This window comes from Lissotriton helveticus, chromosome 1_1 (genome assembly GCF_964261635.1).
Source record: "Lissotriton helveticus chromosome 1_1, aLisHel1.1, whole genome shotgun sequence".
Lineage (NCBI taxonomy): Eukaryota > Metazoa > Chordata > Amphibia > Caudata > Salamandridae > Lissotriton > Lissotriton helveticus.
The window spans coordinates 622500445-622512683 of record NC_136057.1 but is presented as its reverse complement, the minus strand read 5'-3'; the positions used below and the strand labels follow the sequence as shown (position 1 = coordinate 622512683).

Genomic DNA, 12239 nt, shown 5'->3' with positions numbered 1-12239 from the left:
TCACGGTATAAAATATAGTTTAGATAGTTGGGAGGATGAACCAAATATGGTATAGAAAGTGGGACGATGCACCAGATTGTGGGACAGCACCAGTGACTTAATTGGCTTCCTTGTTGTTTGGGTGGTGGGAGTTTGGAGTAAGGTATGTTTTTGTAAAAAACATTTTATTTGGGTGCAGTCCTAAAGACCAACATTGGCAGTAGGACCAGTGTTCATGAAAATCTAATGCCTCACACGTAGCTCTTACAACAATAAGTGCTAGTAGCATTTGAGTTTCTTTGTAGCTCCTGATTTTAACAGCTTTTTGTAACTACCTATGCTTTACACCACTTTGCTGTCAAAACCTTGAGATTTCCTTCCTTCACAATGGACTAAACTACCCGTGAACTGGCATCTGCTGTGGGCTTTGTTCCAAGGACTGGGTAATTAGAACGGGGTTTCTTCATATGGCACAGACTATCAGCAATCCTATTTCGTTCTCTTTTTAGGTAATTTTGCTATTCGGCCTGACAAGAAGTCTGAAGCAGTTATTAAAAGAGCAAAGCATCTTGGAATGATAGCAGGTGGAACAGGTATGGCTATAAAATATGTACTATCCTTTTTTTGTGCAACTTGTTGCTGCTTCTTTTTAACAATTCCTTCATTTCCAGGAATAACTCCGATGCTGCAACTTATCCGGGCCATCTTAAAGGATAGAGAGGATCCTACAATCTGTTATTTGCTATTTGCTAACCAGGTATGTTATGTTGTTCCCTGTAGTTGTATACCGAGTTGATTAAAGCACTGGTTTCAAATTTAGTAGAGGTGATTATTTAGATCATATTCAGACAGTTGACTTAAGGATGTGTTCCCTGAGTGGGCCCAGTGACTCGTTACTTCTTGTCTCTGCTTCAGACTGTAGATCATGATGGAGGGCACTAAAGAAAACACAACAGATGTGCTAATGTCAAACTGCCTAGGTCAGTGATTAAAAGGACCGCATGGCAATAAGAGCTTGCTGTGAATACTGCTTGCAAAAATTCCCTTAATAGAGAGGCTGGTGGTATTAGACTTTAGTCTTTCTTGGCTGGCAAAAATATTTCTTCAACCTTGGATGAACTCCAAACTCCTTTGCAGCTGGTTGCGTGATTCCGGCAAGATTTATATTCTACAGGAATTACACTGGTGTGCGTGCACTAACTTGTTGCAATGCTTAATACATCAAACTGGACTTTCTGTTCACATTGCTTCCAGTAATGCCAACATTAAATCCAGCATTTGAGACGCTCTTTCAGAGGTTAGAGTATCTGAAGGCGCACTACCCTGTTTTACCCTGGTTACCAGCACTCATCAATACTACAAAAAAAAACAAAAAAACTTCTGTCATCACCAGTTTAACTCTATTCTGCATTCCGAAGCAGACCATCTAATTTAACTTTGTATCACCATTAACTGACTGTTCCGTGAGCATGTTGCCCTGATGTTCTGAGATATTCGCACTGGCAAGACGGGATATTAATTTGGCCCTTGAAATCACCAGATGTACTATGGGTTCTTACCAGAAAATATATGACCATTGTGCCCTTTTAGTAGAAATCCAATTTTCTACTGCAGAAGCATTCCTACTTCGTATTTAGAAGTAAGCACAGAAAAATGTATTAAAAATACAACCACTTATTAAGAGCTTTCCTCGTTATTTATATTCTTTGTACTGGATGCACTGCCCCTTTGAAGAGTAAGTGTCCTGGCCTGAGTATGTGAGAAAGGTTGAGGTGCCAAATGACCACCATATAGCTCTAGGACAGCCGTACCTCGATCCAACAAATTAAAATGGGTTGCTCTGGCACATTTGTTAATGAATGAGTTGAAAAGAAGTACTCCTTAGATATCCTCTATTTCCCTAGTAGATTAGTCCTTCCATGTGTAAACTCTCTCATATGTGAGGCCAGGAGGTAACTACTTCCTACCTGAGAGTCCTATGTCACCCAGGAGACTAAGGATCTTTCCATTTGAAACTTTATTGGTGTAGTAACAGCTGATATGGTCTGAGATGCTGTCCCTTCAAAGGTGAAGGAAAGCTCTGCAGCCCCATCAATAGTGATTTATTTTGTTCAGCCAAGAGCTCGGGCGGGCAGGGTTGATTGATTGCTGTTTACTCCTGTCCCAGTGCCTGACTGCTATCCCATAATTGCGTCAAATCTTAGAATTCATGCTATAAAAGGATGTTCGGTACACATGTTTTTCATTCTCCTGCCATCTAGTGTTGGATCTGAATGTTTGCAAGTTGTTTTTCTTCTATTAAGTATTTCGAGTCATGAGATCGAGTGACTCCCCCTCTTGGTGATAATGTGCATAGGCATCGACTCCATTGTTACATTGTTTTCTTTCTGCCATCTGGTTCGAACGTGCGCTCAGGGTCAAGACCGTACGGATCTCTTTTCGGTTCCCAATCTCCTCTAACCTGCACCAGTATTGTTTTTTATTGCTTTACCAATCTGCGCATTGAGCGACAATCGCCCGTCGGATGGCCACAATCTACTGTGGCCCCTCTTTGGCCTGGCCCGTTGGGTTATTCGAAATTTCACTCGAGCAGGTCCTCCAAAAATGGCCCTCCTGGTTATGGAACAGACGCCTTTCCATTTCTGTCCCTGCTGCCATGCGATATAGCCGCAGAATATCTCCCATCAGGTCGGTAATCTGTTTGTACCAGGGCAGAGGGAAGTGTATTGCGAGGCCTGACAAGCTTTCTGCTCCAAAAAGACCCCTGGGATCAACTAGCATGCAGGCTCAAAATGCAGCGGAGGGCCACCGATGATACTCCTAACTTCTTTAGCCACAAAGACATTGGAGAAGAACACCCACAGGCTTCCGTAGTGGAGGAGGAAGCATTCTCTGTCGAAGATAGCTCGGAATCTGAGCATGAGCATGACTTCGAATTCACAACTGAGGTCAAAGCAGTGAGTACTGTGTCCCCTGCCCTTCGGACCCAGGTATAACACCATAAAAAACACCGAACACCTCTAGAAAAAAGACGTCTTTGAACCGCTACTGCTTCATGGCCATGCTTGGCACTAAACGAGTGGCTCGGAAGCCCCACCTTCAGGCTTAGCTCCGAAACACCAGCCGAAGCCTTCAGCATCACCACCCTCGACACCTACCCGCTCACCGGTACCTAACCGACCTTCCACATCTTCCGCTTCGGCTCCAAGCGGAACTAAGGCGATGAAGTACAAACACTGTGCCGAACCGAAAGCTTCCAAGCCGACACCCAATAGACTGTTGAGCGGTGGACATGAAAGTCTGTTAGTTGGATTGAAAAGGATAAAAAGGTGGGAAGAGAGCAAACAAACAAATAGCAGATCTAAAAAATAATAAAGGAATCGGGTAAAAGCAGCACAAAATGGCACAAAATGACACAAAATCAAGGCTATAGGGCAGGAAGCAAAAGGGCGGTGGGGGTAGGCAACCGCAGTAGCAAAGACAACAAAGGACAGCAAAAACAACAAATAAAATAATTGGGCAAATAGGATGTGATAAAACCAAGCAATATGAGAAAGCGACAGGTAAACCAATAGCAGTATTAGTGAAGCAAAACCAGGCAAGCAATAGGGGGGCAGACACCAGGATCTGCTCAGAGAGCAATGCAAAATCTATATTTCACTAAATGTAAGGCAGTAAAAGAACTGTCCAAATGATGGTATTGCTGCACCCATCATTGTTCCTGTGCAAGAATAACTTATAGAAATCAAAACAGCTATACACGGTGGAAAGGGTCACTGCATCTCACCAGTACCAGAGAAATATAGCTAACCTGACAACCCATGAAGTGGGCACCCAAAAAGGTAGATCACCAGGTCAATTGTGAAGCATGTGAACCAAGAAGCAAGGTAAAAAAGAATTACCAATCTACACTTTAATACAATTGTGTGGCAGTATATAAGACTGCGCGCTTCCATGTCTCTCACCAAGCACTGTTTCTTGAACAATTTTTAAAATAAATGTCTTTATTGAGGTCGTCAGTATTACAGACACATTGTTAATGCATGGCCATGTTTAACATCTCAAATCGAATGAAACCATTCAATATTTTGACAAAGAACAAAATTCCAACAATAAAACCGGGTACTGGAGCGATAAACAAAAAAACAAAAAAGGATAATGACTCGTGAAATGGATCACATTAAATTTAATCGGTAGCACAACGTGCACATTTCGCAAATTGCGTCGAACTGTCCTTGACACACATTTCTCAATACCTAGTAATAAGTCATTGCGTGTTAGTGTCTCCAGGACTCATACCTCGGCTATCCATACCCATTAGAGCATATTAGTCTCTGTCCAGAGGGTGTACCAATAAATAATTTTTCAAGGGTTGCCAGATGTCTTGTGAGCGTGAAGTCAGTGGAAGTAGGGTATCATATATATCACTCATGGTGTTGCAATATACCATGTCTCGAAGCCAGGCCCTAACAGTCGGTGTTTGTGTTCTGCCCCAATGTAAAGAGATCTGTCGTTTTGCAATGAGCAGAGCTATTGCTGTGATCCTTCTAATGTTCTTTTTGTAAAGGTTGGACATATCCAAGTAAAGCTGTCAGTGGCGCAGGTTGTATAGTTTGTTCCACCATAGGAGAGACAGGGTGTAAAGTCTCTCTCCAGTATGTCTGCAATGGTGTGCAGTGCCATGCAATGTGAAAAATCAGGATCTGGAGCAGAGCATCGAACACACATATGAGAGGTGCTAGGATCGATTTTGGCCAGTAATTTCGGAGGAATATAATCACAGTGTCTGAACTGGGGTGGCGGAGTGAGCTAAAGAATGATGATGTATTAAAGCCGATCAGTTGACTGGGACTGAGTGCTTGCAATGTTCAACACTCCGTCCATCATCCCCTTTGATTTTGCCTTATCCGCCACGAATCAGGATTGACAGTCGATTGTACATGGATTCGGGCACCGACAAGCAATGAATGCTGCTCAGTTGGAACGTCTTCATGCCGTTGCTCATGTGCCAGGATTTTGGTTACCATCACGTCCATGAAGTCTGTCAGTATTTTGGTGTTGTTTCCAGAACTTTCCTGCGTCCTCTGGGGTATCAAAGACATGTGCCTTTCTATCAATCTGGCTGCGAAGTCGGGCTGGATATAATCTGGCGTATTTAACATTCCCAGTGTGAAATCTGGGAACAGCTTAATACTGGACCCCTGATAGGCGAGGGAGCCGCGCTCCCGGGACAATCGGAGCGCAGCATCCCGGTCTTGGTAGCTAAGCATTTTGGCCCGGTGCTGGTCGAGGTCCCAATGTCCGATGTGCTCGCTCAACTGCAAATGTGTCGGAAAAGGCATCTTTCCCAAAAATCTCTAAGAGGACAGACTCAATAAATTTGGCCATAGGACCTGTATTTGTAGATTCAGCAATGCCTGCGATGCGAATATTATTTCTGCGCAAACGCACTTCCAATTTCTCCGCTTTTGCAGCGAGCTGTTTAAGGATATTCTCAGTTCTCTCGAGTCGTCTCTGCACCGATGGTTGTGCGTCCTCCAGATCCGAAATTCGCTGCTCAGCGTTTGCAATACAGGTATCTTGTGCGTCGAGATGCCCATGGATGTCGTCTAGTCATGAGGTGACAGTATCCAGGCGGGTTTTGATAGCTTGGAAGCCAGCACGCAGTTCGGCCATAATTGCAGCGGAGCCCTCCAATTGGGGCAATTCTGTGTCAGTGGCGCCCTCTGTGTCATCGCGTCTGGGGGTCTTCCCAGCTTCCAAATTCAGCTGCCGTCTGGGGTCCAATCGCCCCTTTGTACCCACAACTCAGTAGGCACCGAGTCAGTTGGATCCTGGCAGGCCCACCTGGGAGAAAGCACATCAGTCGTGCGCCGCCCAGGAGACAGTCACCTGGAGCACTTAAAATGGGAGGTGAGAACCAGTTTTGTACCCAAAATCTGCACAGCGTAATCTGCCAAGCGGTAGGGCCACACTAAGCACCCGACGTTACTCACCTCGTCGGGAATGTGAGAGGGAGTCTCGTATGTAATGATGTTGCTCATGGAGGGCTTTATTACCGCTCCCAGTATCCATGAAGCGTCTCGACAGCATCAGGTCTCCGAGGCCGATAGCTGTTCTCGGCCTGATGCGTGCTCACTAGGCCCGCCCTCAAGCCTTCCGGTGACCCCCGTCGTCCCGGGGCTTCCAAGGGCCATATCAGGCTCTGGAGCGCGACCGACGAGATTGCGATGTTGTGGGCATCGTTTGGGTCTGCAATCAGTTCTTTCAGATGCCCGACCCACACAGCATGCAAATCGGGTACACCATGTGGAACTCCAGCAGCTACTTGCGGGATGGCGGCGCAAACGTTTGGAGGCGGCTCCGGAGCTGCAAAGTCTGTGGTAAATAAATAAATAATACCTCTATTTTTGACTAGATATACAATAACAGATAGCTCAATAAATAAGAGTCAAGATTCGAGGTAGCTGGAGTTTGCAGGTTTAATACAGCATAAAGGACAGGAACAGGACAACCTGCACGGGAATAGGATGGCAGGGCCCGGCAGCTGCCGGGGCAGGATCTGGGATGAGCGCGCTAACTTTAATAACAGTGCACAAGTATATATAGTTAAACAAAATACATAGCATTCAATACAGTAGGCGTAGCAGTGGGCGGGGTTCGTAGCAGTCGCGAAAGATAAGGCATAAAGTGGGTGTAACAAGAGGCGTGTACATAGACATGTGATGTAAACGTAACAGAATATGTCATAAAAGGGGCGGAAACATGGAGGGGGCTACCTAAGGAGCCGGGACCTCTAACCTAGTGGTGCGCGCAAACTGACAATGACGTGTTACTAGGGAGAAGCTGGGGGCTATGACTTCTGCGCTAGAAGGAGAGACTAAAGTCTGGAGAGTCAAAGCGACATGTACCTAAACACTATCTAGTATCTGATGTTTAGAGAACATGTTGATAGAATCCAGAAGTTAGCAGGGCAAAGGCTAACAGACTCTAAGACTGGTGCATGCATTATTCTACACGTAGTGCGTGTTGAGGAATATTAAATGACCATGAATACAGTATTTCTCTTACATGGAGACGTAAAGGCTAGACCATGACGGAAACTATTGATGCGATTCAGTAGCTTAGGAATGCAGAGAAGGAGAGCTGGACTGATAACTAGAATCATAACATATTCTTGGCAGACTGGCAGGCAGAGCCAGGCCGAGCCGGGCACTGTGAGGCATGAAGTAAGTGAAGGGTCAGGGATACAGGTGGGGGCTGTATCGCTCCTCAGCGAGGGTTCAGGAGACAGGAGCTGAATCTGAGTCCGGGCCCTTTTGAGGCCTAGAAACGGGGACTTTATAATGAAATAACGTGCACACTGTGAAACGTGGCAACGTAACTTTACATAGGCTTAATACTCGTAGCTTTCACGAGAACTGGAAACTGGCATACTAGAGGTGGACACAACTGTAATTGCGTCTTTTAATCGATCATAAGGGAATATATATGCATATTAATCATGCACATATAACATAAGATGGGGAACACGTAGGGACACAGAACATGGCAAAATTTACTTTTCCACATTCCCTCCTTGTCACTACGTTTCCATCAGGAAACATCAATATTCATGATACCATCTATCATTTCATACAGTATCTTTTGCTCGTCTCGAATTGTCTTGGAACGGGATTTAGGACTAGGACTGGGAATACAGGATGTAGCACAAATGCCGCAAATCGCAGGGCCACATTGTATACAGAGGCAGCAACTGAATATGATCGCTACTGCAATACCTAGAAATGACAATACTTTCCATCCCCAGGCAGATAGGATACTCCAGAACCAACCGGACCATGTCCAGGTGCCTGGATTCTGGTGTAACTGATGGGCAATTTTATGAAGTCTGGTTATAGCTGAATAAACAGACGGCGCGTTATTAGGAATGAAAATGCAGCAACTAGATCCGATGACTCTACATGCTCCTCCTCTATCGGCCAGTATGACGTCAAGAACGAGACGATTTTGGAGCACGACAAATCTCATAGCAGATTGCTCTTCGGTTAAGTTACCTAGGGCAGAGGCAGTCTCATTCACTACTGCTTCAAGGGTTCTGGTTAATCTACGTATTAGCTTACTATTCTGGATAGGTCCTATAAAGAAAAAGAATCCTTTATTAAAATCTGTATATTGTTCTAGAGCAGTTTCAGTTTGATCGACAATCGGGGACTCGATCTCCCTTCTATGTCTAATGTGTACTAGATGTGTGTTTCTATGATAATCGGATGGGGCTAAGAAAACTGGTGGCAGTAGGAAAGCAATGTAACATGTTCCATCCCAATCGAGGGGCAGACGAACATATGCGGTCTGACCACAAACAAAATAAGAATGACGTGAGGCTTTGAAAATAGATTTCCCACTGTCACTATACTTGACAATAGTAGTACAATCACTATGTCCTACATGTACGGAACCATTATTTCGGACACATAATTCGCCTTTGACTGGTAGTACTGAAATAGCAGGTAAGTCTGGAGTAGGATCAGACTGAACATTCAGGACCATAAAATTCGAAGAATAATTACCTAAATTATAAACTTCATTTTCTAGATCTAACCCTGTTCTGTGGGGAAGACCTTGCTTGTCTGGAAAACATGTACTGTTCAGAAGGGACATATCAGTTGAGGATGACGTTAACATGGACCATGCTCCACACGAACCATTATGTGAAAACGGATAAGGAAACAGTGGCAGAACTCCCTTCGGTGTCTGGAAAGGGGGGAGTCGACCACACACCCAACAATTAGTGGCATTGCTGGTCTGGTGTGAATAATGTAACATACGGATAAATGTATTGTTGCGCATAGCAAGACGATAGGATAGTTCGTGAGGAGGCAGATCACTAAACGTGTGCTCTACTGTAGCATTAGAAAACTTATTTACATGAGAAATTGGAAAACATAAATGAAATGCATAACTTGTGCAGGTAACCATCAAACTCAAAAATAAAAGAAAACATAAAATAACGATACATCTGATTGAGTTTTGACTAACTCTCTCACTATGGGGGTCTATCTCATACATGTCAGATACTTGTCTAACCGTTTCACCCGAGGGGGACTTAGACAATTAAACTGGCTGACTTATTTTACTAGACCGGAGCTTCTGTTTATACTCCTGCTGCGGAGTTTTCTCTAACAGGGAGGGCTTTGAGTCAAAGTCAATAGCGGGACAGTCCTTGAGAATAGGGCAATGTTTAGACTCGGAAGTGTCTGTAGAAGTGTCAATAAACGTTTTAGTTCTTAGTCCGTGAAATTTCTTGACATGAGACAGATGCACCCAGCCTTTTCTGCCTTCCAACTTCACGGCCGTGCGGGTGGTCAGAAGGACTAACTTCGGCTCCTTCCAGCGAGGCTCCAGCGGACTTGAACGATCAAAATTCCTGATTAAGACCAGGGTGCCGGGAAGGACCTCGTGTGGCTTGACTTCAGTATTGTCGGGAAATGCAGCGGCAACCTGTGAACGACAAGAGTGTAGGGCAGACATCAAGGAAGCTAGGTAATCTGTCAGCATATTACTGGAAACATCTGTAATACTTCGGGGTCTAGGTGTACCCCACATGTTCGGGGGGCGGCCGAATACGACCTCATAAGGGGACAGACCTGATCTGGAATGTGCGACCATGCGCATATAGAACAAAGCAACTGGCAGGGCAACTAACCAGTCTACGCCTTTCTCTTTACAGACTTTGGCAATACGGATTTTTAGGGTCTGGTTATGTCTCTCTACGAGACCGGCTGCTTCTGGATGGCGTACACAATGGAACTTCCACTGGTACCCTAACAGAAGGGACACATGCTTCATTAACTCAGATGAGAATGGCTGGCCGTTGTCTGAATACACGACCCTAGGGAGTCCATAACGAGGGAAAAATTCACGAACCAGCTGCTTGGCAGTGGTCGCGGCTGTGTAATCTGGAACTGGATATGCCTCTGTCCACCTGGACAAAGCGCATACAACTACAAGGACATACTTGAAACCTCGACATCGCTCCATCTGAATATAATCCATCTGGAGGACCTCAAAAGGGTGGTCAGGGGGCTGGAACCCACCTTGTTCCACCGGGACACTTTTACCTGGGTTGAACTGGCAACATATCATACAAGTACGGACTTTCTGCTTGGCTGCAGCTCGTAAATGCTTGTTGAACCAAATGTTCTGGATACTGTCTAACATGGCTTTTTCTCCTAAGTGTGCTGGACTATGTGCGGTATTGATAATGACTTGAACCATTGAGTCGGGGAGAAACCATGTGGCTTTTCCCTTCGTCAACCATCCCTGATCTGTCTGGACCCCTCCTTGTTCGGACCATTTCTTGATTTCTTCAGGAGTAGCATGTGACTGGATATCTATGACATCTTGAGTAGGGTCCTTAACTATCATACATGTAGTCGGATCTGGAGTGGATGTCGGTGTCTTGTTAACTGGTATGTCTGGTGTCTGTGCTGTGAGCTTGGCTGTTCGATCTGCTAGATCATTACCTTGGGAAATAATGTCAGTAACTTTCGTGTGTGCTTTGCACTTCATGATAGCGATAGCTGTCGGTAAATGTATTGCATCTAACAGAGCTTGAATGAGGAGACCATGCTGAATCTTGGTTCCATGAGAAGTCATGAAACCTCTCTCTTGCCAGAGCACTCCAAAGTCGTGTACGACTCCGAATGCGTAGCGTGAATCTGTGTAAATATTAACTTTCAGGTTCTTGGCATGTATGCAGGCTTGTGTCAGAGCGACTAGCTCTGCTGCTTGAGCAGACAGGGTGTCAATACGGTGTGTTTCAACAACTTCAGTGTCAGTAGTCACTGCATACGCGGCTACTAGGTCTCCTGTACTTGTTCTCATACATGAACCATCCACATAAAGTGTCAGGTCGGGATCTGGTAAGGCAATGTCTGTCAGATCTTGTCTTGGCTTTGTCATAGTGTTAACTACTTCCACACAGTCATGTGTGGCAGGATTTGAAGTAACTGACGGTAACAGTGTAGCAGGATTTAGAACATTGCAGCGTCTGATTTCTATGTGTGGCTGGAACAGTGTCAATTCATAACCTGTTAAACGTGCAATTGTCAAGTGCTGAGTCTGTGTTCGGTTTAAAAGAACTTCCACGGAGTGTGGAACTTGTACTGTCAGGGAATGTCCTAACACTATGGAATCACTTTGTCTGATAGCTAGTGCTGTGGCTGCAACTGACTTGAGGCACGCAGGCAGAGCCTGGGCTACTGGATCTAGTGTGCTCGAAAAATAAGCACAGGGCTTGTATTGTCCTGCTTGATCTTGTGTAAGAACAGATAATGCTGTACCATCACGTTCTGTGACAAAAAGTGTAAAAGGCTTACTGTAGTTCGGTGCAGCTAGAACAGGAGCTTGGCATAAAGCTTTCTTCAACTCATTAAAACTAAGTGTATGTTCAGATGTCCAGGGGAGAACAGTCGATACGGCTGCCTCCTGTGTCGTTAACTGTATCAGTGGCTTTGCTAGAAATGCATACTGAGGAATCCATTGTCTACAATAAGAAGTAAGGCCGATAAAAGCACGTACCTCCTTCTGTGTCTTGGGCTGTGGAAGACTCGCTATTAACTGGATACGGTCTGGTGTCAACTGCCTACCCCACTTGGACAGTAAGTGGCCTAAGTAGATCACTTGCTGGACACAGAATTGAAGCTTCGAAGGGGACACCTTGTGCCCCATCTCGGCTAAGAAATACAGGACTGTAAGTGATGCTCGCTCGCAAGCACGTTCAGAACGGGCTGTGATCAGTAGATCATCGACATACTGGAGCAGGGCAGTGTCAGCTGGCATGTGAATATTGTCTAGTTGTCTCTTAAGTGCTTGACTGTAAATACTAGGACTTTCTGTAAAACCTTGAGGAGCTCGTGTGAATTTATAGCTCCTTCCATTTAAACAAAAACCGAAAAGGTACTGGCTGTCCGGATGAATTGGAACACTGAAAAATGCGTTCTTGAGGTCTATTACTGTAAAGAATATTGCTTCAGAATCAATGGCTGTCAATAGAGATGAGATATCTGGGACTACTGGATACTGGGGAATAATACATTTATTGAGTTCTCGAAGGTCAATCACTAATCGATATACTGGAGGTGCATTTGGATCAGTACGTTTCATGACTGGAATGATAGGAGAATTACATATATTGGAGTCAGTTTCTACAACCACTCCTTGAGCAATGAGCTCGTCAATAATTTTGGATAAGGCTG

The 12239-nt window shown here is 44.9% G+C and overlaps 1 protein-coding gene across 1 annotated transcript in view; it reads left to right on the top strand.

Annotated features, from left to right (window-relative positions):
- Positions 1–12239, top strand: part of LOC144814933 (NADH-cytochrome b5 reductase 3-like) — a 229288-nt gene that overhangs the window by 145163 nt on the left and 71886 nt on the right. The window contains exons 6-7 of the mRNA XM_078674147.1: positions 489–572; positions 651–736. Of these exons, the coding sequence (XP_078530273.1) occupies positions 489–572; positions 651–736 (170 nt within the window). The remainder of the gene's footprint in view (positions 1–488; positions 573–650; positions 737–12239) is intronic.